Source organism: Pagrus major, chromosome 22, assembly GCF_040436345.1.
Source record: "Pagrus major chromosome 22, Pma_NU_1.0".
NCBI lineage: Eukaryota > Metazoa > Chordata > Actinopteri > Spariformes > Sparidae > Pagrus > Pagrus major.
This window is the reverse complement of record NC_133236.1, coordinates 20610383-20636437: the sequence shown is the minus strand read 5'-3', so window position 1 is coordinate 20636437 and position 26055 is coordinate 20610383. Positions and strand designations below refer to the sequence as shown.

Genomic DNA, 26055 nt, shown 5'->3' with positions numbered 1-26055 from the left:
CAGTTACTTGGCCATGTGTGCCTGGAGACAAGTCAAATAGTCAATTTAGTTTTAAGGTCATTAAATTTCATCATATATGACAAAAATGTGTACCTATAGCACCGTACCTTAACCTTAAAGTAGCTACATGGAATTCAGCCATCAGTAATGTTATCATTTACCTGTGCTATAGGCCTATATATACACATATACAAAATTACATAAAGTGCGATAAATGTATAAGAATTTATGGCACAAAAACATTTGCACTTTTCCCTGTTTGTGTATGTGTGTTGTGTTCATTATGTGTGCTGTAAGCCTAATCGCAGATTTTTATATGTGTGTGATTTATATAAAAGAGCTAATCATTTAATAATCACTCAATAAAAAAATATTTTTACATCCCACATAATATAAAAACGTGTATTATTACAATATACAGAAGTGGATGGAAGTGGTAGTGACCTGCAGTTCCACATGATTTCCTCCAGGGGGAGCTCTAACTTATAAGGCTTCCTGTCACTGAGCTGTCAGAGAATGAATGTGTACAGCTAGCCGGCTGGTAGCTTTGGCAATGTTGTCACTATCAGAATGATATCGCAGCGGGACAGAGGAGAACTTGCTCGGTTTTATACTGTCACGGATCCTAAAAAGCACCAGAAAGGCTACACTGTGTACAAAGTCACCGCAAGGGTAAGTAAACGTAGGGTGACAACAAGGCTAACGCTAGGTGTTGTTAGCTGTAGCTAGCTTTTGTAGCTTGAGCTGTGCTAATCAAGCTAATATGATGCAAACGCACGTAACGTTACTTAAACCTCTTGAGGATTGGCTGGCAGTGGTAACAGCTTTTGTAAACACAAAATATGTAGCTAACAGACACATTCGGACTTGCTTATAATGAAAAAATATTGGTTTCTCTTTACCTCCAAGGGATTTTCTAGATGCTAACTTACATTAGCAGAATTAGCCAGAGTGATTGAATCCGACCTAAACGCTGTGTTGACCTGGCGTTAACCGCTTGATAGCTAACTAGCTAGCTTAGTAAGTGTTACGATAGAAGGAGCTAATGTTGGACATCTTTCAGCGAGAGGAAATCTGCCCTCTCTCTAACATTAGCTAGAGATGTGGGTCATATTGTTATTATATTTTTAGGCAAGACTCGAGAGATACCTTTAAATATGTAACGCTAAATAACGTTGTAGGGAGAAATGTTAAAGCCTTTGTTAACTTCATAATCTACACGTCAATGGCTGAAACATCCTGTATCAATCTCACAGAGTCAGGTGCTGACCTACTCTGAAAATGTTTGAAGTGAGGAGAAATCAAACACAGTTAGACTTTACTTTATTAGTATGGACCTCTGTCTCCTTTCATAATATGCATCAACTCACAGATCAAGTGTTGGAATGGAGAAATAAGTCTTTTGATGATGAAATAAAAAGACATATCCAATTAATTATCCATGCTTCTGTCAGATCTCCAGTTACCAGCAGCCTGCTGTGATTTTACAGATATATGATGGGCACACCCCCAGCTCAATAAGTTAGTAAGGACATGCTGAGTTTCTTTTTCTCCGCCTTTCCACCATCCTGCTTGTTACGAGTGTTGGTGATGTCTCGACTCAAGACTTCCGTCATCCCACTATATAATGCACTCATTGTCACGCTGAGAGCCGTGTCCCTCCTCATACTTGTGTCAGTCTCACAAGAAAGTCTGTGCAGCAAAACAACTATTAAAGTCATTCACGTGGTCCTGACTTCTCTTCTTCTTCTTCCACACAGATAATCTCCAGGAAAAACCCAGAGGATGTCCAAGAGGTAAGACATGCAGGCATTATTTTTATGTTGTGACTTTGTGAGTGTGCATAGCATTGGCAGACAGTTGATTTTCTTGATAGACATAGACATATTTTGGAAGGAGTGTTCCCTACAGGGTAGTGTTGTCAAAATATTGATATGTCAATACATATCTGAATTCTTGATATTTGAAACAACTTCAATACACATATTCCACGGTATCGATACACCCGTACCAGCTGCACTTTCTCTCTCTGCCTCCGAAAGTGAGTTGACTCATGCACTATGCTTTTAGTATAAGCTATCTGTGTGTTGCTCTACATTCCTTGTCCACCTCCCTACTCATAAGATTTTATAAGCAAAGCTTAATTTTTCTGGCAAAAATAGTTTTGCATGCATTTGTTTATCAAGCATCTCTTTACGTTCCAAGTTGACTTTCTTCAGAATACTGACACAAAGGCTGTTTGTCCACAGATTAATTATGAAGGAATGCTTCTCGTATCTGCGCTCAAACCAAATATTTTGTCCTCTAAAAGGTGTCACGACACATTAAACTATTCCCCTTACTGTTCTATCAATAAAAACACACATGCATGCTCTCCTACATCTGACGGACACTGAGGAATGCAGTCTAGCCTGGAACCAGCACGCTAATGCAGCAGGCATGATGTCAATTACCGCATGTGTAGGAGAAGCGAAAGAGTTTTGTCTGGAAACACATACCTCGGTTATCGAGCAGTGCCCCTGTTCGGGAGCGGTGCTCAGTCCACTTTTTTCCCACAGCAGCAGGCTGGACATGCATGTCAACATTAGGAATATATGTTTTGCTTTATCCCACTGAGTAAGGAACTGCGTCATCCAGGTTTGTGTGAAGTTTTATTTTCGCAAGATAGTGGTGAGATGAGTCATTAAACTTGTTATATGAGTTAGATTCTTTCATCTATTGGCAGAGGAGCAACAGCCAACATTGATTCATTGTCGTGTCAGGCTTTCGAATGCTTTCGTTAAAGTTTTTACATTTTTAAACAAAATTTGATATGATCCATTTGAAGCTTCACACGATTTATACACAAACATATTGATGCCCTAACTCCTCCTCCTCCTCCTCCTCCTCCCTATCTTCATCTATCTGTCCTCTCTCTCTTTCTTTCTGTAGATAACGGTATGGAAGAGATACAGTGATTTCCGGAAGCTTCATCAAAATCTCTGGCAGCTGCACAAGAATGTTTGTAGCCAGTCGGAGCTGTTTCCTCCCTTCGCCAGAGCCAAAGTCTTTGGTAAGGAACTGACCCCCTCATTTTTCCTTGTGTCAAAACATTTGCCCTTATAAAGGTAAAGGCAGCAAATGAAAACGCTTGAACTTCTCCTGTTACTGAACATTTGGTTGTCAGAGTTAATGATCATCTCTGAAGTGACCAAAGAAAAACTTTTATAGTGACAAACTTTGTGGGATAAGACTATAAATCCTGAACCTTTGAACCACTGGAGAAGTAGTGACTACTCTGCCCCCTAGAGGCAGCTCAGTGTTATAATTTGACATGATCCCATGAAAGACAATCTCACTCTGTGTGTGTGTGCATCGTTCTATCCATGTATGCATATGCAGGTCGTTTTGATGACTCAGTAATTGAGGAAAGAAGACAGTGCTCCGAGGATCTGCTACAGTTCTCCGCTAATATCCCTGCGCTCTATAGTAGTCAGCACATCCAAGATTTCTTCAAGGTATCCAAACACACACGTCCAGAAACACAAACATACTCCCAGTGAGACTATGGACTGCAGTGTGTTTAATTCTTTTCAAGGGAGGTGAGGTCCACGACGGCTCGGAGCTCATCGGACCGGCCGAGCCCTTTTCAGACTTCCTGGTGGACAGTTTATCCGACTGCAGCTCTGACGGTAGCGTTACACACAATAACTCTTTCTGTTAGTTTGCAATGACTGTTGATTCACACTTGCTTAGAAATGTGTGCACATGTTTTCCAGTTCAAAGAGACATCAGCGGTGCAGATGATTTGACGATCACGTCTGAGTATGGAGGTAAAGCTTGTTCATGCGTTAAAATAACACCCACCCACATCAAAGCTTATACATTTAGTCAAATCATACATAAACTTAATATGTCTGTATTGACCCTAGCATTGTTTTCCTCCCCAGGCCCGTCCAGTGACAGCGACCTGACATCTCTGGCTGTAGATACAGACTCTTTGGCTGGGCTGGATGATGGCATGGCCTCGGGCCGCACCTCCCCAAACCAGCCACAGGGGGGAGCCACCAACATTAGCAGCAGCTGCAGCCCTCGCTTGCCCTCCCTGCACGACCGCCGCACGCCATCTCCCGCCTCAGTCCCTTCCACTTCGGCCCCTAACCCAGAGGTCAGCTGGCCAGGCCGAACGCCGCTCTTCTCTGGCAGTCTGAGGAAAGCCAGTGGTGGCAACCTGAAGGACGTGAAGTCAGACTACCTAGACAGAGCCAGTGAGCTCATCTGTTTGGCTGTACAGAAGGAGAAAGAGCAGGATTTCCAGGCAGCTTTCTCCTGCTATCGCAGTGGAGTGGACCTGCTACTGCAAGGAGTGCAAGGTTAGTTTAGGAGAGAGATGAGTAACCTTTCTGTTAGGGCAGTGTTTTCCACTTTAGAGCCACTACCAAATAACAAAATTCCTAGAAGAGTTGCTCTTCAAATCTTTTATTGTGAAGGCTTAACTCTAGTTACCCAAAGTTAAAGAAAGGTGGGAAAGTTATTCAAGTGCAAATGCAGTACTTCCAACATCATATAGAATTCTATTTTCATATCTTCATACTGTTTTTTAATACATTTCTCCACATGTGCATCAGTGACATGACAATTTAAAAAGGTCTTAAAACTCTTTAAAGCCATGGAATAGTCTTACATTTTTAATTTGCGTGGTCTTAATTACCACAAACAAGTTATCTCATTTCATTTATCCTCAAGCTCTTTTGTCGAGAGTTGTACCTAAACTTACCTGCGATGTTTAACTAATAAAAAAGAGATGATTTATAGAAAATTCAGTCATGGAAGTCGGGTCATTAAAAGTATAAACGTGTCTAATACCTGTCGACACCTTTTTCAAAAAGTTTGCTGATTCTCTGGCGCAGGTTGTTTTATAGGAAATATCCTTGTATTGAGTAAATGTATCTGAACCAGCAACGACACCAACAGACACGTACGTTTATTTTGATGTCATGTAAAATTAAACTCACCAAAATTGTGAAAAAATCACCACGAAATATGGTCATATTCACATACAAACCGTCAGTGTGAAACAGTGGTGGAGCAATGCTTCATGAAAGTATGTGGTCAGGAGGAGAAGTAAGGTTTTCACTGCTGATAGACAGAGGGTGGATACTCAGCTTAAATACTCTTAAGATGAGTGCCGGCAGGTGGGTGGTAGCTGGGAGTGAAGGCAGTGGATGGGTGATTGGATCTTGTCATATAATATCTGTGATGTTGAGAATCTGCCAATGACCCTTACCTTCCACCCGTGTGAAGGACTCTAACCAAAAGACATCACTTTTACTTTATGGTTTGTTAGTTTGCCACAGTAATAACTTGGTGTTTTGTGAGTAAATAAAATGCTAGCACAGAAGCTTTCAATGTTGCACTATAAAAACTGCTTCGTAAAGACAAATTATTGATCTCTCTCAACCTTTTTCAGGTGAGCCCAGTCCCACGCGGCGGGAGGCAGTGAAGAAGAAGACTGCAGAGTATCTGATGCGTGCAGAACAGATATCCAGTCAGCATCTGAGAAGCAATATGGGTCAGGGGTCAACGCAGACGGTGGTGAGTGGGAGGGAAATGCCATAGGCCCGTGTGATGACTTTGTTGGATTATGCAAATGTGCTTCATATGCATGCATCCACCAGGGTCCTCAAACCACTTGAGGCAGTGTATCGGAGTGCTTTTGTGTTTACATCACAGATGAAAACATCACAACAAGTCTGTAATGAAAAATATTTAACTTGAAATACACATTGACAGTCCACTGACAGTTTAGTGATAAACCTACTGAAAATGATTAACCTAATCTGCAGCTCCCCTCAGCTGTCCTGAGCTTTGTAGTGAGTTACTGCTCATTGTTTAGCCGTCAAGCTTCACAGTCTTGTATTGTCATTTTTGGGCACAGCAGGCAGCTGTTTTTAAAAATCTTTAAAAATCACTGTACGCTACCTGCTCAGCATCAAACAGCAGACAGACACAGTTAGGGCACACGCACCAAACCGACATCAGAGAACTTTTAGTGACAAAAGCTGACTGTTATATCGCCTTGATCGCCAAAACGCTGCAAAGAGTACAGCTGACAGCCAACGAGAAATAGTTCTCCATACCAACAGATTGCGGTAGTCTGTATTTGTCATTAAAGATACAGATCGATGGTATGATAAAGCAGGGTTTTGGACACCCCTGCAGCTAATATAACCACTTCTAATTATAAATATGTCTGATTAGAAAGTTGCAAATGGCAATGGTGAAAGGACAGAGGCAAAAAATGAGGAGAAACTGCTGTATGGGTGAAATAATGGATACTTCAGTGACAGGCTTAAGTGACTTTCCCTTTCTTTTTCAGTTTCTCTACTTGTGTACTGCTTCGTTTATCCTAGCCTAGGGCGACTAGCGCCAACAGTGCGGGACACACCGCAACAAGTAGGACCACAGACGTTCACTAACGATTGACCGGTGGCCTGGTCTGACAGGGCCCTCAGAGATTAGCTGGTTGACGTAGTGGAGCATTTAGCAGCTAAAGTGCTAGATATTTCCCTGAGAGTTTGTAGATAACTAAAAGAGAGTGAATATTAGAGGTTCATAATGCGAGATGTTTGCCATATCAACTTACAAGTTGTTAATATGATTATTTGTGTTGAAAACTTGTGTCTGCTGCCCCTAAAGGGACAAAAAAATCAATTATTGTGGGTTTAAAGGTCACAACACAAATTAATGCTTCATTTATTATATTTATCTTTTTTAAAAGTTTGACTCTGACACTGACTGTTGCCCTTTTTCACATGTTTTTGGGTCACATGTTTCACGTGGCCACAATACTTTATAAATGTGATCATATTTTAATGATAACATTCTCTTTCTGTCCAAGGCTTTGGGGGCACAGTGCTGCGCGTCCAGTAGCAGGGGAGGTCAGCAGAGTCCATCCGAGGAGCTGAGAGCTTACAGGGTGTTGGGGGTCATAGATAAGGTCAGTTCACCATCACAAGTCTTGCAACCTGTAGCCACATTTTGTGTTCATTTGTGATCACAATGGCGAATTTGTCTTCAAGAGAGTGGAGAAAGACACAGACAGTAATCGATCAGATTTAAAAACAAACCTTTCACTTTATTTGACTTGATGTCAGAATTTTCTCCCTGAATATCATGGTATATACAGAAGAGGAGAAAATAAATAAATAATCATGGTCCTAACAAAGTAATTACACTTATATTGGACAGCTAGTCATTGATTTAATAATTGCCCAGCTCAGATAAATGCAGGTGGTATCCATCTTCAAAGTTCTCCTTGTGTCCTTTCCTTCTTCGACCATCTCTTTCAACTGAAGCAATAAAAGATAATAGATTTACTGGATGGTACGGTAAGGACTATGTGTGTGTGTGTATGCTTAGCGTCAGTTATGACTACCACAAGGTCAGTTTAGGTTGCTGGTCCTCTCAACCAGCTGCCGGGGAAGCGACTTCACCACTCAGCCATGAAATGACTTGGCAAGCAGCTCAGAGAGCGGCACACAACATTGAATCAATGATGCTCGTCCTCCGCACACACAAAACCCCAAGGAAAATGTTGACACAACACTAACATGTGTTACTCTACAGAGGTGCACGCAAAATCCTCAATATGTTAGAAACAAATCAGACACACGGAAAAAAAGAAATAACTGCAAACTGCGTCATGCAGAAATGGCTCGGCTTTCCTCTCCTCTTCCTCCTCCTCCTTCCTCCTTTCACTTTTAATGGGGACAGAGGGGACAGATGGAGAGAGCTCCTCACCCTACTGCCCCCCCCGCTGCCCCTCTTCTCCACCTCCCCCCTTCCCTGATGTTTGTGTCTTAATTATATTAGCGCCCTGGCTAGCACCGCCACTCTGTTTACTCACAGCTCCATTCATATCCATTTAGCCTGCACCTGTTTGGTCCCCACCAGGGTCACATGGAGAGAACGCACCCACAAAACATACGCACGCACTCGGCGACGCACAAACACAGACCGGCTCACACACATATGCTCAAGCTCTCCCCTGAGACGGTGAGGGAGCAGAAGAGCAATGGAGATGTCAGAGAAAAGGAGGGAGGAAATAGAGATGTTAGGAAGAGATGTAGGGAGAGAGTAGAGGAGGGTGAAATAAGAGAGGAGTTTACAGATGAGTAGGGATTTAGACGTTTCACTGTTCACAATTACCGTGTCTGCTATGAGGTGTTGGACAGCTCTGTAGTGAAGTATTTGATAAGAAATGTAAAAGTTTAGCACCGTAGATCTCTGTAGAGACTTTTGTGCATCTGACATATGAACATAAATGTAAAAGATCAGCCGTGTGGTTCGCAGATTGCTCATATATTCCTTTGTGTGTATATTGGGGCTGTAATGAAATATTTTTTTAATAATGATTAGAGGTTAGTATGCAGGGTTTTCTTGAAAAACTTTATTTAAAATAATACACAAGTAATCCCCCTTAATCATCTCTCATGACCACAAGAAGTGGAGATGTCTGTGTGTGCAAAGACTCTGATCTCTGCCTGTAATTTCTTCGTATTTTGCTGTATTCAGGATGTTTTGGGCTTCAGCAATTCTGGGGAAAGATGGGTGATTGTTGAGTCTCACTGTGTCTGTATTTGATGACCTGGGAATGAGACTCAACGATCCGCAATCTTTCTCCGTACTATGCCTTTAATCTGGCAGTTAATTTTTCTACTGTGAAGTCTATAAATCGACTAAAAATGCTGATAATAATGTTTAAAAGACCAAGGCAATCTCTTCAGGTTGATTGTTTTGTTAAAGCTTCAATCCCCAGAATCTATATAGATTTACAATAATTAGAAAATGTGTTTTTGTGGATTTTTTTTGCTCTCACAGTCCTATAGATTCCTTTTAGTTATTATGTCGGATGGAGCTGATAAATTAGAGCTAATAATGCAAAGCTTTCATTGACTTAACTAGCACAGCATGTACAAACAAAGGTACATACAGAGGTACACGTCATAAGAAAGTTGATTTTTGAGTCTCATTCCATTGAGTCAGGTCGACTGCCATCCCAAAGCATCAGTATTTGACTAGTTGGGAATGAGACTCAGAAATCAACTTTTTTACAATTTGGATCTTTAAAGTTGGTTTGCAATCTGTCAATAAACACAGAGAAGGTTTGGACACTTCGAGGGAGACAACATGATTGCAATTTGCAATACATGTACCACTAGGGTTCAGAGAAGAGGAAAAAAGTCTAATCAGAGCTATGGAGAATTAAATAATCCATCTTTCCTCACTACATCTGAGCCTTTCTTACCCTCAGGCGTCCATAAACTACAGGTTATCAACTTCTTTTTAAAATACAAAAATGTGAAATGTATTGTTATGTTATCGGTAATGGCTATGTGAAGCAAGTAATAATCAGTTATCTGTATCTTCTGAAAGAAATCCATATCGTGCAGCCCTAATTGTTATGTAGCTGGGACTTGGTTTGGTCAGCACAGCAGGAGCCGGCGTGTTAATGCCAATTTTTCCCGTATAATTTAGGGACCTACATTTATCTTGCCGTGACCCTCATGTGTGCCCTGACCCTGTCGTTGAAAAACACTGCTCTGGAGGACACAACCACTACATCATCTTAGACTGTGTATGTCTGTTCATACCTGGCAATTAATGGCACTCTTCCATCACAGGTTCTTTTGGTCATGGACAAGAGAACACAAGAGACGTTCATCCTGAAAGTAAGTGTAATGTGTGTGTGTGTGTGTGTGTGTGTGTGTGTGTGTGTGTGCCGTCCTGACTGTAAGTGTGAGTGTGAAGTGTGCCAGAAGCCCCTGTGTGTGACCGGTGTAATTGATTCTAATGGGCCTGTCCCTGTCAGCTCCTCTGCTCTCAGGTGTGAGACGTGTGCCAGATGCCAACGCACAGCGCAGGCACAGATGACTACACACACACGTGCGCACACACAAACATGCATACCTACACACACACCCACACACACACATACACTCTCGTGGCCAATGTGAACTTTACGTGTAGCGCTGATAGATTTGTGTGGCTCTGTTAAAGTCACGCGCTGTATGTGGCTTGATGAATCCAGTGACTTTGGGTTGCCATGGGGCATAGCTGGCACCTCTTTAATGGGAGGTTTCTCCTTCGCCACACTCCCTCACTTTTTTTTTTTTTTACTTATTCCACACACAAACTAAAACATTCACCTTCCTTCTCCTCCTCTCCTGCCCTCCTAATTTGGGTTAATCTTCCTTTTCTCCTCTTCTCCTAAAATACACATTCTTACTTCCTTGCATACTCCACCTCTAATTTCTCACCTCCTTCTCCTCCCGTCTTGTCGCAGGGTCTGAGGAAGAGTAGTGACTGCGGGCGGACTAAGAGGACCATCATGCCTCACTCTTTGCCCCACATGGTGCAGCTGAGGAAGTTCATCCTCTCCGAAGATGCGGTTTTCCTTTTGCTGCAGTATGCTGAAGGTAAGACATCTCATGCCCCTCCGTTTGCCTCTTTTGTCTTCTTTACCTCCAACTGTCTTTTCCCCTCCTTTCGCCCGATCCCTCTTCCTCTCTTCTCTCTGCCCTTGTTCCAGACAGATGTTTGATAGAGATGGGTGTGTGTCACAGGTCATTATTCTGAATACCAGGTGGCGCCATGCTTCATTAGCTATGCCAACACCTGGGCCTCCTTACATCCCACTCACTCTAGGATGTGTGTGCTGTCGTGTGTGTGGGTGAGTGCGTACAATGAAACACAGCCATATTTTTTAATGCCCTGTAACCTATTCAATCTGGCGCACTCTATAACCACCCTGCGCTAATATTAGTGGACAGTATTGAATATCATATGGGGCTGTTCAACATGATCTAATAAAGCCAATCACAGTTTCACTCCAGTTACATCCCAGCTCTGTGATTGAGAAAACCCAGGGTCGCTCCTTATGCTTCTTTAGTACGCTGATGGGTTGAATGAGGATAGACAGGCAGACGGAGGGAGGCAGTGACCTGAGTGACATTGGACAAAACAACATGTGGATGGTTTTACTTTCTAAGCCATCGAGCTGCCCCGCTATCATTATCATCACTGTGAACTCCCTATCCATTCTCATCACACACAACAGATGCTGGCTTCCAATTGCTCACACTACAGCTGTGTGTGTATCTGTATGTCTGCGTGTGCGTGTGTGTGTGTGTGTGTAAGACAGAGAGAAGTCAAAATGCTAACATTACACTGGGAACCTAAAACACACACACACACCCCAGCCCCATTTAGCCTAATTGGCTTCAGTCATAACTGTTTTTGTTTGCCTTGGTTACTCATTCCTAAGTGGAAACTAATGACCCTTTTATCCAAATAGTCCAGTGACTAAGGAGGCCCAGAAACCAAAGTCAGAAACTAAAAGTCTCTGATGCTTTTCCACAGCATCTGAAGAACTGTGAGTATTATACAATTTCAGCGATGGCAGAAAATATTTGGTTTTGATGCAATTTTAGGGATGCACCGATATATCGGCCAACATTGGTTTGTTGACTGTTATCAAACTATTGGCAGATAAGATAACATTCCCCGATAGTAGGTGCAGATGTTTATCTCATATGTCACATCAGTTTTTGCTGTGGCACGTTCACGAGCTGCTGACTCGTGACATCCCTGCCATCAGTTTATAAGGCTATGTGAGTACTGAAAAAATCTTCTTATTAGGTAGGTAGTTGTATAGCAGGCTAAAAAGGCTTTTGAAGCATTAACTGTCTTGAAAAGAGAACAATAGTTTATTTGTGAAAGAGGGTTACATTAAAAGTGTTTTCATACATTTGTAGGATCAAATTTGTGCCCTCTCAAAGTTAGTATAATGAAGGGCTGGATCCCTTAAAAACAGTTAAGTCATTTTGTCATAAAGAAGATTTCCTTCCCTGGCACCAATAATAGAATGTAAGCGTGTTTACTCAAGTACTGTACTGTACTTAACATAATCAACTACAATAAAAAAGACATCGGTATCGGCATCAGCTATTCCCTAAATGTTTTCACGGACAGAAATGTAAGATATCTGCCTCTAAAATGGTGATCGGTAGTTTCTGGTTGTTCGTTTGCTTGACGCTCAAAGCCCACAGGGCTGAATGGGAAAAACTAGGCACTTCAAACTAGGCATTCAACTAATGGTGTTTGGCCAGTCACCAACTTTCACTACTCTGGAGCAGGAACTTTTTGGACAACAGAAACTACAGCCTAGGTACTACATTTCGACCAAGGTTCCCCAGTTTGAAACAGGTCAGGTTTAAAAAACTTTCCTGGTAATGTTCCAGCAGTGGAAATGTGCTGTAATTATCCAATTGCACAGCTTTCTCTCTAACTCCTCATTGGTCCTCTCAATACATCGGTTTACTGCTGTATTGACTTTGTCTCTAATGCCCTGTTTCCTTTATTTTTAGGTGGGAAGCTGTGGTCTCACATTGGAAAGTACCTTCGTAATTCCAGCCCAGACGAGAGCTTTGACATCCCTTTTATCCAGAAGAGCCACACAGCGGCTGTTCACACTCCACAACACGCTGTACCACACCTGGATGTAGGTTCAGCCAGTTCTGGATCTGGGCCGGTCGCTTGTTCCGATTCTGTCTCAGGGCTGAAGAAAGAAGGGGACAAACTCATCATGTCTCCTCAGAAAATTGCTCTTCCCCCCAGACTTATTGAGCAAATTAGGGCCCAGCCAGACTCTGGAGCCACTTCAGAAGAAGAGTGCACCAACAGTTATTTGACTCTTTGCAATGAGTATGAACAGGAGAAGGTAGAACCAAATGCACTAGAGGAGGAGGAAGAGAGGAGTGAAACGGAAATGCTGTCACTGGAAGTGCCCATTGGGACAACCACCACTTCCTCACGTAGCCGCTCGCTGCTTAGCAACGACAGCCTCTCTTCACCCATCAGCTCTCAGGAACTTGGCTTTTTCACAGAGTCGTCCGACAAAAGCGGCCACACTCTTGACAATGAGCAATACCGCAGTGAGGGACAGGACCACAGTGAAGTCTTCAGTCCTTTGCCATCCCCTGCTGTGCCTCTGTCTTTGGACCAGTCCAAGCACACGCCAATGGAGTTCTTCCGTATTGACAGCAAAGACAGTGCAAGTGAGGTGGCCTGTATCGATTTAGGAGAGCAGCGCCCATCTCTCAAGCATGTCCCTGTCTTTTCTACATCCGACCTGGGCTCAGACGTCACTGAGGATCTTCCTGAGGAGGTCAAGGGCCACAGCTCAGAGTTTTGGGGCTTAGACTGTAGCGATAAAGGCTCCAATGAGTCAGTGCCAGTCATCTCATTTAAAGAGGCAGTAATTGAGGATGAGGGTCACCCACCAGACCTTTTGGTCAACCTGCCTGTAATGGGTGGGGCTGTGGACTCTTTACAGGAGGAACTGGAGACTTCAGGAGTATGTCTGGGGCTCGAGGCCACAGCCTCTCCTCAGAAGTTCATCCAGCCTGATGTCTTACAGCTTAACAGCCAGCCTGAGGATGAGGAGGAGCAGGTACTGGAGCAGGAGCTGTCATCTTTGTGTACAGCTTCTGCAACTTGTGACACCAGTGTTGCATCTTCCTCTCCCTTCAACTCACTGTGGGATGACTGCAGCTTGACGTTTGGGCAAGAGGCTTCTGACAAAATGGTGGTTCACCCCACATGCCAAAATGATGACCTTCCCCTTGACCTTCCAGTTACTGACTCGCTTAATGAGAAACTAGAGGCCAGTACAAAAGTAAATACAGACTGGGTTCCAGACCAAAGTGGCAACAGGACAGGATCTGTCCCAGCCACAAACGGGACTGAGGCCTGTGCAGCGGTAGAGACTTTATTAGGACTTGATGGTGAATCATCAAGAGTTATTAGTAATACAGGTGGCAGCGAATTTGATAAAGAAGTATCGCGGCTGTTCGCAGAGCTGGACGAGCTGTCGTTGGCTGCATCCCAAGCTCGTATCCCGGAGGAGTTTGTACGATGCTGGGCCTTGGAGATGGTGACTGCCCTGGATTCTCTGCACCAAGAGGGCATCATCTGTCGAGACCTGAACCCCAACAACATCCTGCTCGACCACCAAGGTAAGACCTCCACGATTACCACAGTGTTTCCTCATGACAAATGGCTGTCAACAACATTTCCTGTGAGAATATTTTCTGAAATTTTGTTCTGTACAACCTCAAAAATAACTCTCAGAACGCTTAAAGCTTGTACAAGATTATTACACACAGAAATTACAGTATGTATTCATTTAAATATTTCAGTGTGGGTGTTTGGAGTTTTTTCAATGGAATACTATAAATATCAAAAATGCCACAAATACTTACAAGCTTTAATATCTAGGACTGCAAGGGACGATTATTTTCACGACTAATTGATTAATCGTTTAGTCTATAAAATGCCAAAAAAATGTCCATCACAATTCTCCAAACTGACATCTTCAAATTGCTTTTTTTTGTCCAACCAACAGTCCAAAACTCAAAGTCTTCATTTACTATCATAAATGCCAAAGAAAAACAAGCAAATCCTTAAATTTAAAAAGCTGGAATCCGTAAATGTTTGACATTTTTGACAAAAACTAAAATGATTAATTGATTATCGAAATAGGCGGGGGTTGCTTTTCTTTACATCAACTATTAAATTAATCAGCTGATCATCACAGCTCTATTAATATCATTGCAGCATTACAACAGTTTAGTTACAGAAAGTTGCAAGACACGGCTGAATGGACTGAGAAAATGCGTGAGCTTGAACACAACTTTAAATATCACTTTATGGTGGAGATAATGTCGATAATGGAGATACTAAAGGTATAAGTGCTCAACACTTGCTCGCCTGTCAAGTTGACTTTTTGAGACTTTGGAGGCAGGGACAGTGGCTGACGTCTCCCTTCCTGTCCTGGTCTCTCATTAGACTCATCATCAAGATCATAGCAAAGTCTCTTGGTAAATAATGGCTGCAAGTCTGATAGCTTGTGTCATGTAAGTACATCTTCAGATGTCTCATGAACACTTAAATCTCAACTTCCACGAAACATCAATTAAAAATGCATGCACTAAACAGAAGCTGCAGCCTGGAGCGATAATTTACAGACTATTAGTTGGTCTGTTGAGAGGTTCACCATAGGCGTTTCAGATGTAAGTAGTTCAATAAAGACCTAATGAAAATCCTATGGACTCTTGGCGACATCTGCTCATATTTCACTTACAGCAAGTATAAAATCACATCCTGCTGAAGCTGTTGTACTTTGTGGATGTGAAATGTTTTGCTCTCCAGCAGAAAATGAAAAACTTGAAGTATGGAGTTAAGAAATCGGCTTATTTCTTTCTTAGAGCAGATCGTAATTGTGGGACTGTCTCTGTCATCCATGATGTGATCTATTTACTGAAACGAAGGCTTTTCCAGAGGTCACAGATTCCCCCTCAACTTCTTCTTTTGTCGTCCTACAATCATCTCTCTCCACCTCGTTATCAACAAGCGTCTAATTAGCTGAGTGGCTGTTTTCGTCTCCCTGGTGGTAATTATTGTTCTAAAGGGCCCATCAACGGCGTAGTGTGGTGCATCAGTCTGGCTAGCCCAGGCTAATGGCCACGGCTACCTAATGACACCATTAGTTCTAATGATAGCGTTAACGGGTAGCCGCTAAACAGGAGTAATCGCAGGGGCTGTGTGCTTGAAAAGCTCGCGAAGGGATGTGGAGAGGCAGAAAGGAGCGGAGGAAGGAAGTGCTCCAAAGGTGAGTAAACAGTTTGAAAAGTCAGAGTGACACTTGACTGTGTGTGGTCGGCGAGAGGCAGAGCACGAGACGAATGTTTCAAACTGTAAACTTTCTCTCTCTTCCTGTCTCCTTAGGTCATGTTCAACTTACCTACTTTTGTAGCTGGAGCGACGTGGAGGAGTCCTGTGACAAAGAGGCCATCGCCAACATGTACTGTGCACCAGGTGAGACATGCACACACACGCCACACACACTTTATTTCTCTGGTTTCCATTAAGCACTCATTCTAAATTAATTGGGAACCTCATTTTGTGTGTTTGTGTGTCAGTTGGGAGGTTTATGTGGGGTTAATTCTATGCAGGCATGCGGGGCCATAAGTAGGCCACTTTCCCATGGTCACAAAACCCTCATTCATAGCCAAGCATGAATAATCCAAGTGTACACAAACCGCTCTTGACAGTAGAAACAGATGAACACTGATTCCTCTAATCTCAGAGATCGACAGAGATCCATATGCAAAAGGTGCTTTTTCCATTCTGTTCTTCTTTTGTGTTTAAGAGAACCACATCTAAAGGACACAAACACTCCTCATCATGGCAATCATATTCCACATTATAATAACGCTCAGAATAAAATCTTGAGGATAAATTAGAAATATCTGTTCTTTTTTTTCCTCTTGCAGTCATCGTTTTTGAAAAGCTGGATCGAGTTGTAGCTCTCTCATTGTCCTGTAGAGTGTGCTGTTGTGCAACAGTGAGCCAGTGGTGCGGTAACCCCATATGTTGCCCCCAGCAGGCTTGTGGCAGCTCTGGCATGCTGTTTACAAGCTGCCTAAAACAAACTGCTGCTAGACTACAGCACCATGTCCCTACTTAACACTTCTGTGTGTGTATGTGTGCACATGCATTTCACATCTATAGGCATACTTTTTTTCCAGTATGTTGCCACTCTGGCGTATGTATGATGTGATTAATTATGTCATTCTTAATATGCAGGATGGATAAGTGTTAGTTGAAAACACTCTGAGACGTACACAGAGGCCCTCGCACCCGTTCGCTCTCCCACGCACTTATATTATCACTCATATTCATCCTCTCTCGAGCCAGGAAGGTCACTTCAGATTTAAATCCTCCTTGTGACTAGAACATACAGTATGCCACTGTTGTAATAAATCTGAAAGCAACAAATGCTCTATCTAATATCCAAAGTGTGCATTTTTATTCCCTTAGCAACAGCTTGTTTAAAAGCCTACTAATGGAAATAGAAGCTCGTAGAGGCATATAGTGGCCAGCAGTAGATGACCTAAAGACACAGGAGTAAAGCTCAGCTCAAGGAGCTTTATGCATAATGTAGCGTAAAATCTAAGTGCTGAACCGAGACATGTTTGCCACTTAAGTCATTGTTTAATTAATGCAACAATTTTCTTGTTAATTGAAGCAGTGAGAGATGTTTTACACTATTCTAAGAGCGTGGATGGTTGGTTTGAAAGGTAAAATGCAATCTGCTGAAAAATCTTGTCTATTTAATAATGAATTTGTTATTCAAATTCAAGATATAATATGTAACATTTCTGCATTAAGATGTAAAACAACAACTAGAACGTTTTAATATATTTTACATTATCCTAAATATTTCTAACAATGATCAAACACAGAAAAAGCCTTAATTTTCTTCAAGTTAATGAAGCTTTCATTTGGTCGCCTGTCAATTTAACTCCCTTAGCGGAAGAGAGTCAGAGAGTGAGAAAGGAAGTTTGCGAACTGGACAAAACTTTTGGGACCGCAATCAATGATTAAGTTCCCCATTAAATATTTAATTGATTGTTTTTGAGAACTGCTGTTGTCAAATGTCATATTGCGTCCGAGCACCAGTCAAAAAACTGGAAGATAGACACTTTAAAATGACATGAAACTGATCAAATTAAACAAATACTCAGGTTTGAGAAGCTTTAAGCAGCTTTTGGTTTCTTTCCCTCATTGATTATCATTGAATACATCTACAAGTTAAAGGTGCAATATATAGTTTTGAAAAAGAAATTTAAACTCAGAAAGGTAAGATTGACAATAATTAAGAAGGTAATAATACAAACCCAGAAATATTTATTTGTTAAACAGTATTTCCATAACTGAATAAATAAGCTGTCCAAAGAGGCGAATAAGGTTCCCAGAACACTGTTTGAAGCTGGAAAGGTGGCTATTGGGAAGGTTTCTGTAAATACTAACAAAGTTGAACAGAATGAAATTGTCTTTTCCTATGATGACAATTTGTTTCTTCAGTTTTTTCAGTCGTGAAAAGCAATGAATACATTTCTTCACAAAAACTAGATTGTGCACCCTTTAATTAAATACATTTTAAGCACTGTACAATTTAGATGTATACAGGAGGAGGAACTTGGCTCTATGTATTAGTTGTACGTCATCTACAGCAGCTCCTGACACAATAAAAATCATTAGAGTGGTGCTCTTTGAATCACATTTGGGTGGCGTTTATATTCAGTTCACACAAATAATAAGAAGATGAGAAGATGCTCAGTAAAAAGTGTTAAATGTTGGGGATAAAAGCCCGGAGCTGAACCGACCTCAGCCCAGGTGAGGAAGGTCTTGTTAGTTAAACGACTGTTGATCCCATGTGGATCAATGGATGTAATACATACTAGCAGCCAGCAGGGGGTGTGTTATGCTGTTGTTGAGCGATGGTACCACTTCCACATCCATTGACTGTGCTAATCGACCACTGGCACTTTTTCTCTTTTTCTTATGTGTCTCTTATGTCCACCCTCACTTGTTATAGTTGTAAATTCAGGTATACACTTACTACAAAGTGATGACTGTCACCTATTCTGCTTTCTTGTATTTACCTGCAAACCCTCCATATAGTACATGCATGTATCTGTAGATGTATGTGCTTGTGAACGCACACACACTCTAACGCAGAGGTTAGTGAGTGTGTGTCTCCCCTGCCCTTGTTATGTATTGCTGTTTATCCAGACAGGGTCAGCTCCAGCGATGGCTTCATTCCTGATGACAGATTTATGACTGTTTGCCAGAAAGCTAGCAGGGGGCCTGCTGTGACCGTGTGTGTGTGTCTGTGTGTGTGTGTGTAAGAAGGAGGGAAACATGTTTTTAAAACGCACACACTCACACCCAAATAACACGGGAGTGGACTTGGAAAATACTGCGGCAGGGTTTTAATCTATTTATTCTGCACTTCTGCTTATTTACTTTCTCACCGTGTCGTCATTATTCATAAACATCGGATGGCTGACGTTTTGTTCTCTATTAAGGAAAAAAAAGCAAGCCGAGTGTGTGTGTGATGCCACCTAGTTTGAGCAGAAATGGGAATTGGTTTATTGTTCTGCTGAGAGGGAAGCAATGCCAAAACCAATTGTCTTCAGTGTCTAAGAAAAGGGAAATTCAATATTCTTCCCCTCTGAGGTAACAAGCCGGTTACTGAGGACTTCATCAGAATACGCGCTGTTTGCTTTCACTGCTTTGTTTTTTTTTTTCCTTTAACCTGCTGGTCCACAGCGTGATCTCATGGACGATAAGGTCTAGTTCCCCTTTTTAACACGGAGCTGTCATCTCACTGTTTTGAAAAGTAAGCAATGCACACTGAAAGTACTTCTGCTTCATTATTTGAATATGTTTTTCATCTTTCCTCATGGTGAAGATGAATCATAGGATTGTTTTTTCGGTTTTGTTTTTGAATATCAAGACACACGCACACACACACACACACACAAACAAGTCTTGGAACATCACACTCGGATCCCTCCTTACTTCCTACCTGCGTACACTTCACTTCCTCTTTCAACAATGACTGTCTGTTAAGTTTTTAGGGAAGTTGGTCTAAGAGGAGAACAGAGAAAGTTCCTTATGGCCCCTGGGGGAGAGGAGATGAAGTGTGATTAAGATACAAAGCAGGAGGGAACTGCAGTTGCTGAGGGGAAAGGGAAGAAGAAGAGGCCAGGAGGTGAACACGCTGTATTGTTGCATCTGAACTTCTCGGTATCCTTTTGTTTTCTTTTCCCTCGCGTGATTTATTTTAAAGTTTTTAAAGCGCTGTTCAAGAAATAAAATGGAGGGTATGGTTAAAAATGTACACATCACACAGTGTAACAGTGCGGTTTGAATGACCCATGGCCTGTGGATGCAGTTAATTCTCCCTTCCCATCCTCTCTCCTCTCGATCTCCCTTTCTCCCTGCCTCGCTCTGACAGAGCGGTAAGTGTAGCCAGCTCCACTGTACTCTCCCTGCAGCTCCTTAGACATTAATCCATTGTGATGACATCGACCTTGCTCTGAGACGTGTGCGTGCGTGTTTATGTGTGTGTGTGTCCAGTATTTTCCCTCCAGCTCATAACTGCGCAGGTATCACTAGTCCGTTCAATGACGATCTTCTCTCCTTGGCTGTCAAAACAGTAGTCCTGGGGAGCCCTGAAGACCGGTTGCTCAGTTGGCTGTGCGAGTGTGTGTTTGTGCGTGTGTATACGAACCGTGCAACACATATCATAGCCCTCTCTAACCTTAGCTGCAAGAGAGCCGCGCGAGCCCCCTGGAGTTCCCGGCAGCCTCCAGGAGACGAGGGGGTCTTTGTCTCTTGTGCTCCCCCAGCTGAGGAGCCTGGTCTCTGGGCACACACAGCCGTGACCCCGGGACCCGGCCCTCTGGAGAGAGCAGAGCAGAGGGAAGCTGAGTGGCACAAGAGGCCATCTGGTACCCAGTGAAGCTAGCACACACACTCTCCTCTCTCACACATACACTTTTGACTTTAGCAAACAAGCATCACTCTCTGTTTCTGTGTCTTACTTAAACACTGTGGCATCCCAACAGGCCGGTTGTGGATCTTAATGTCGCAGAACGTGGTGCTAGATTGAAAGTGGACGAACTACCAATGAAATATTCACCTTGAGAGGGTTTTTGCAGTCTTCACACGTGTGTTTTAAAGATTGACTCAATTTAAGATTGCCACAAAACCAAAGAGGAGCCTTTTTAGAAAAGGAAGAGAGATAGTAAATGTCTGTAAGACAAAAACAATAATGTCAGACTGTCATCATTTGTCACTCTGATAATTAATGAATGTTTTTATAAAAAGCTATTTTAAGCGAACGATTTGCTGATTTTCTTTCTATTATTATAAACTTTAAATCAATTTGGACTGTTTAAAGGAAAAATGACTTTCTGAGCTTTAGTTACTTGTGACTTAACTGATTTGTCTGTTTTTTACAGATCAAACATGAATCTATAAATTGAGAAAATAATCAGCCGATTAATCAATAATGAAAATAATCTTCTTTTATGTTGTTTGTGTTCAGTAGCAAAAACAAAGAAAATATCCAGGTAAAGAAAACTAAACAAAAATGTTATACTAACTGTTCTCAGTTGCTCCTGCTTTACATTTCTTGGTGTGTATGTGCGAGTGTGTGTGTCTCGCGAGCGTGTGTTTGTGTTTGAGGTCAGGTCATGCAGATGGTGTGAAGTTGCAGCAGACGGTTTCCTCAATTTAACTGCTTTTTTATTATGCAAATCGCCCTTTTATGAGACACACACTTGTTTGTGTGTGTCTGTGTGCGACTGTGTCCGTGTGTTTTTGTGCTCATTTTTGGAATCGATTGTGTCAATTCAATGAAACATTAAATAATCCAAGATGTCAGGCTGAAACTGTGTTTAATGTTGAGGGTGTAAAAGCAAGATACCTTAAATGCTGTAATCATGGAGGAGGTCTTTTGCATTTAGCCTCAAAGCTTATTTTCTTATTTTCCATCCAACACTAGTTGATTATTTGTCCTCAACACATACTCTGTTTCTCTTCTCACTAATTTATTGATTAATTCAGTGTTTTCTCCCTTGTTTCAGAGGTGGGTGGTATCAGCGAGGAGACGGCAGCTTGCGATTGGTGGAGCTTGGGCGCCATCCTGTTTGAGCTCCTGACGGGCACGGTGAGTCAAAAAGTACAAAAAAAAAATGTTGTCTTTGTTGCTAAGGTGTTGTGGGATGTCTGTAGGTGTCTTGGCTTTCAACTCTCTCACACTCTTTATGGTCGTGCCAGGTTGTGTGCGATTGTGCGCGCGTGTCTCTATGTGTTTGAGTTTGTTTGTGTTGTGTGTGTGTGTGAGGTGCGTCTTGGCTGCTGTCTCTTACTCTGGTTCTCGGGGAGTGCCAGGGGTGTCGGTGTGACTTTCTCCCCCAGCCTGAGCTCCATCTGCTGGGCCAGGGGGTCAGCTCTCCCCGGGCTCTCTTTGCTGGCTCCTGGAGTAGCGCTGGGCTCTTTGAGCACGCCGATCCGAGGTCGGCGTGGAAGGTGAAGACCAGGGCAGCTCTCGAGGTGCTGGAACTCGGCTGGTCCAGGATCAGGGCTGTATGAGGGACAGTCTTTTAAGACAGGCTTGGGAGGAAGGGAAGAGGCTTTTTGTTTGGAAGACAACAGATATGATGTGCGTGTGCACATGCTAATTATAACTTGCTGCTCTCTTGAAGGACAAACACTCACAGTCGCACGCACACGACATCCAGCGCAGGTGCAGAGCGTCCCTTCAATTTTTTATTGTCTATCAAATTTGAATAAATTCTAACTGATTGCCAGTGGGCATATTTTCATATCAGCTATCAGTGGTTCCCGTCAGTGGCCCAAGCATGAGCAGGGGTGTTAGGTTAGTGCTATTATGCTCAACAATACACACCCACTTACCTGGAAAAAACAAGTCAGTCACACAGATGTCTCCTTTGATGATTATGTCTGGGTACAGGCCTGGCAAGGATACACACACGCAGGCACACACAGTGTCTCTTGATCCTTGCAGGATAAGATCTTGCCTGGAGCAGTCTTGACTGCGGCTAGGAACCCAGCCAGAACTCCTGCAGCACGTATCAGGAGAGACAGAGAGAGGCAACCGACCTAACTGATGGAGAAAACACACAGGGGTCTCTCAACACAACGCACAGGCAGTTGACTTTCTCTTACCGCGCACACCCTGTCGTAGCATCTTCAATTTGTCCGTGTAGATTCACTGAAAGATGTGCTGCTGCAACATGCGGTGATTACAGTCATTATTGTCAATTATTTTAACAATGGGGCTATGTTCTGCGGTTGGAAAAGCACTTGCAGGTCTTGTGCTCCCGTTCTCTTACTTGTGAGATTTTTTTTTTTTTTGCAACAATTTCTTGTAATTGACAGTTTGAACTGGTCATAATTTACTCTAAAAACAAACTGCTGCTTCACTGTTGGCCCTTCCAGTAACGTCACTTGGTATAATCGTTGTATAATGTATAAACATGTCATTCTTTCTCTGACTCACACAGCAGTTCCAAGAAAGAGCAAACAGTAGTCGAATCACTACCTTGTTGTAGTTGGTGCGATCAGTGTTGTTTCAGGTGCTCGGGCTCTTTGGTCTCCTCCTATTTGTCCAGTCCCGGTGCTCTCATGTCGACCTTTGCTCTGCGGGTGTCAGCGTGTCTGTCCGTCAGGTTTTCTTTTGTTTATGTTGATAGTTATCTATTCTTTCCATCCCTCCTTCCCTCTGTACAGTCTCTGCTGCGGTGCCATCCAGCAGGAATTGGTCGCCACACGGCGCTCAACATCCCAGAGTCTGTTTCAGAAGAGGCCAGATCTCTGCTGGAGCAGGTGAGAGAGAGTCCAGTGTGTTGATATTTTAACAGTCATTTCATGAACAGGAATTAATTGAGTGGCCTAATCAAAAAGATTTTTCCCCCGGCAAAAAGATTTTGATGATAATTTTGTCTTACTATCTATTCTTAACAAATGTTCCATGAAGAAACATGAACACAACTAATTCACTGCTTCTTTAAATGAGGATTGGTGCGTGATGATAATATTGAAGCAAAAATCTGTTGAATTTTTATGTTTTAAAGTGACACACCCTGAAAAATAGTGTTGTCCAACAGTGTGCAAGTAAAAAACATCCCAGTGCTAAAAACACCATCAGATAGAAGAGTGTGAAGTGGCCCAGCTCATTTAGCCTTTACAGTCTGTTTAAATATATAATATGTAACATTTCTGCATTAAAATGTCTAAAAACAACTAGACCTTTGTTATAGAAAGAAAATGTAACTGCACATTGCAGCGACTCGGACCGCAACAACTGTAAATGGTCCTCTTGGCAGCATTGCATTTCCAACCTCTCCTCCGTTGCTATACCAGCTATACTAATAACGGGGATTGTGATCTGTAGTTTCCCCAGTAAACACATCAACATCTTTCGCTTATTGTAGTCCCTCCTGACTGGCTGGCTGTGCCCTTGTTGGGTTATACTACATGGTGTACTGTACAAGGCCACTTGTGTAGGTCAGGATGTAAAATCAGCCATGACTTCTGGTCCGTTAATTTTTCTGCCTGAGTCATGCAACAAACAACAAAGACAACAAGTCCCATGATCCCATGCTACTTATGTCTTTTTTTCTTAGTTTTGATTGAGGGACCGACAGGGACAGAAATGATATACTGTGCTTTTAATCTGCATACATTAATGCTATATAGTAGCGTTTGTGTGCAGTAATTATAAAGGTTGTGAAGTTTTCCAACGTTATGTGTTGCTGCAAAGTGTCATTTTAGAGTTCCAATGGCTCTTGACTGTAAATGTATGTATATACTTCAGCTCACTGGATAAAAATGCTGCTAATGGTTGCTTGTTGAATTTAAAATGTGTCTTGGTCTCTGTCTTATCCTCCCGTGCAGCTGCTCCAGTACAACCCAATGGAGAGACTTGGGGCAGGTGTTGGAGGCGTGGATGATATCAAATCACACCCTTTCTTTGCCAGAGTGGACTGGCCAAAATAGACGCTGTGCATTGTGGGACTGCGGAAACCAGAGTTGCATGTTGGGAGACTGGCTGTCCTGAACGAACTCCTTTCAAACTGATCACACACATACAGTAAATACAATGAATGCATTTCTGCATACATTTTCCATTCTGCGTCCGGCCATCCAGTCCCCATGTACTTCTTTTTTGTATGAAATTTGCCAAGAAGCAGTATTACCTTCCTTGTAAATCGCTGATGTCTTTATCTCATAGAGGGTTTACTGTGTAACGTTTTTGGTGCAGGGAACACTTAACAACAACGTGTGGTGCAATAATTTCTACAGTAAGTGATGATCCACTACGACATTGTTGCTTTTACACTCCTCGTACAGTAGCTGTAAGCCAAAATGACACGACTGAGACTGAGAGGTGACATTTTTTTGTGTTTTTACTGCATCCACCAAGTACTGCATGTTTCCCATTCACACTGACATAGACTCAAGTCACCTTTCATAAGACCCATGTGCAATACACTCAATTTGTTTCCACGTATTACACTTCTGTCATTCCTCATGGAGCCCATTGAGATTAGCTGTGAGTGAGATAGGTTGAGCTTTTTATTTGATGTGGGGTTTGCAGCGCTATGAGATCTAATTTCCTACAACTTTTTTTTTTTTTTGCCAACCCCTTTTACTGCCAACCAGCCCACGTACGGTAACAGAGATGGACACTATGCAAGGTGAATGAACAAAATATTTTGAGGTAGACAGTGTGTTGTTTAGAGAAGAATTTAGTTATGTTACGATTGAATTATTTAATAGATTATAGCTGTAAAAGGGGCCGGTTTGACAGAGAGCGTGGACAGTGAGTGTGTTTCACGAAGAAAGAATAAAGAGGGTGAGGCTTGAACCACACATTTAAAACCAGCCCTTTAACAGATCTTTTTTATGAATATCAGAGGAAACTCTCTGCACTGAACAACACTGCGTATTCTGCATGTAAGAATATGATTTATGTAATATATTTAATGCGATGAAAACCCTTATCGAACAAAGAATAATGAAATGTCATGTAAATATACTTTTTGAAGGATGTTGTGCTGAGTGAGAGGTACACCCAGGTGTGGAAGCTTTGATCATATCCCATCATGTCAATCACTTACTGCCACATCAATCAAATCCTTTTTTATTTCATTGTGCGTTTCGCTAACACGCCACACAGATCCTAATGCTGATTTTATAATATTAATAATGACTGAATCGCGTGGTAAACATTCTCATGGGTACATTACAGGCCGTATATCGCTTCTTGTTTAAGACTTATCGGAGCATATATCAAACACATCTTTAACAATACATGTAGATAATCAACACTTGTAGATGCTGCACTCTGTTTTACTTCACTGCGGATTAATACACGTTAACTGACAGGTTCTGTAAATTACCAGGTTCATATTCCACATACTAACCCCTTTTTTTGGACATTAACATCACAGTGAGATCAGATTTCGTGTTTTCTATTGAATGCTCACTTTTGTCTGTGCTGTACGTCTCTACTGGCCTGTCAGTGCACTCTGGATAACAATAAACATACCTGGATCAGTA

The 26055-nt window shown here is 42.2% G+C and overlaps 1 protein-coding gene across 1 annotated transcript; it reads left to right on the top strand.

The window, feature by feature from the left end:
* Nucleotides 1-555: 555 nt before the first annotated feature.
* rps6kc1 (ribosomal protein S6 kinase polypeptide 1) lies at nucleotides 556-26055 on the top strand. The gene is made up of 16 exons (XM_073493299.1): nucleotides 556-672; nucleotides 1761-1796; nucleotides 2932-3052; nucleotides 3382-3497; nucleotides 3578-3671; nucleotides 3759-3812; nucleotides 3930-4352; nucleotides 5450-5574; nucleotides 6881-6979; nucleotides 9666-9713; nucleotides 10328-10460; nucleotides 12411-14060; nucleotides 15832-15921; nucleotides 21552-21634; nucleotides 23221-23316; nucleotides 24388-26055. The coding sequence occupies exons 1-16, from the start codon at nucleotides 571-573 to the stop codon at nucleotides 24487-24489; spliced, it is 3372 nt and encodes a 1123-aa protein (XP_073349400.1). The 5' UTR covers nucleotides 556-570; the 3' UTR covers nucleotides 24490-26055.

Excerpts from the sequence above, each read along its gene's own strand:
- rps6kc1 (XM_073493299.1), top strand. The coding sequence starts at position 571 with ATGATATCGCAGCGGGACAGAGGAGAACTTGCTCGGTTTTATACTGTC. Across the intron at positions 6,980-9,665 it reads TGTTGGGGGTCATAGATAAG|GTTCTTTTGGTCATGGACAA; the intron begins GTCAGTTCACCA and ends CTTCCATCACAG. Across the intron at positions 9,714-10,327 it reads AAGAGACGTTCATCCTGAAA|GGTCTGAGGAAGAGTAGTGA; the intron begins GTAAGTGTAATG and ends GTCTTGTCGCAG.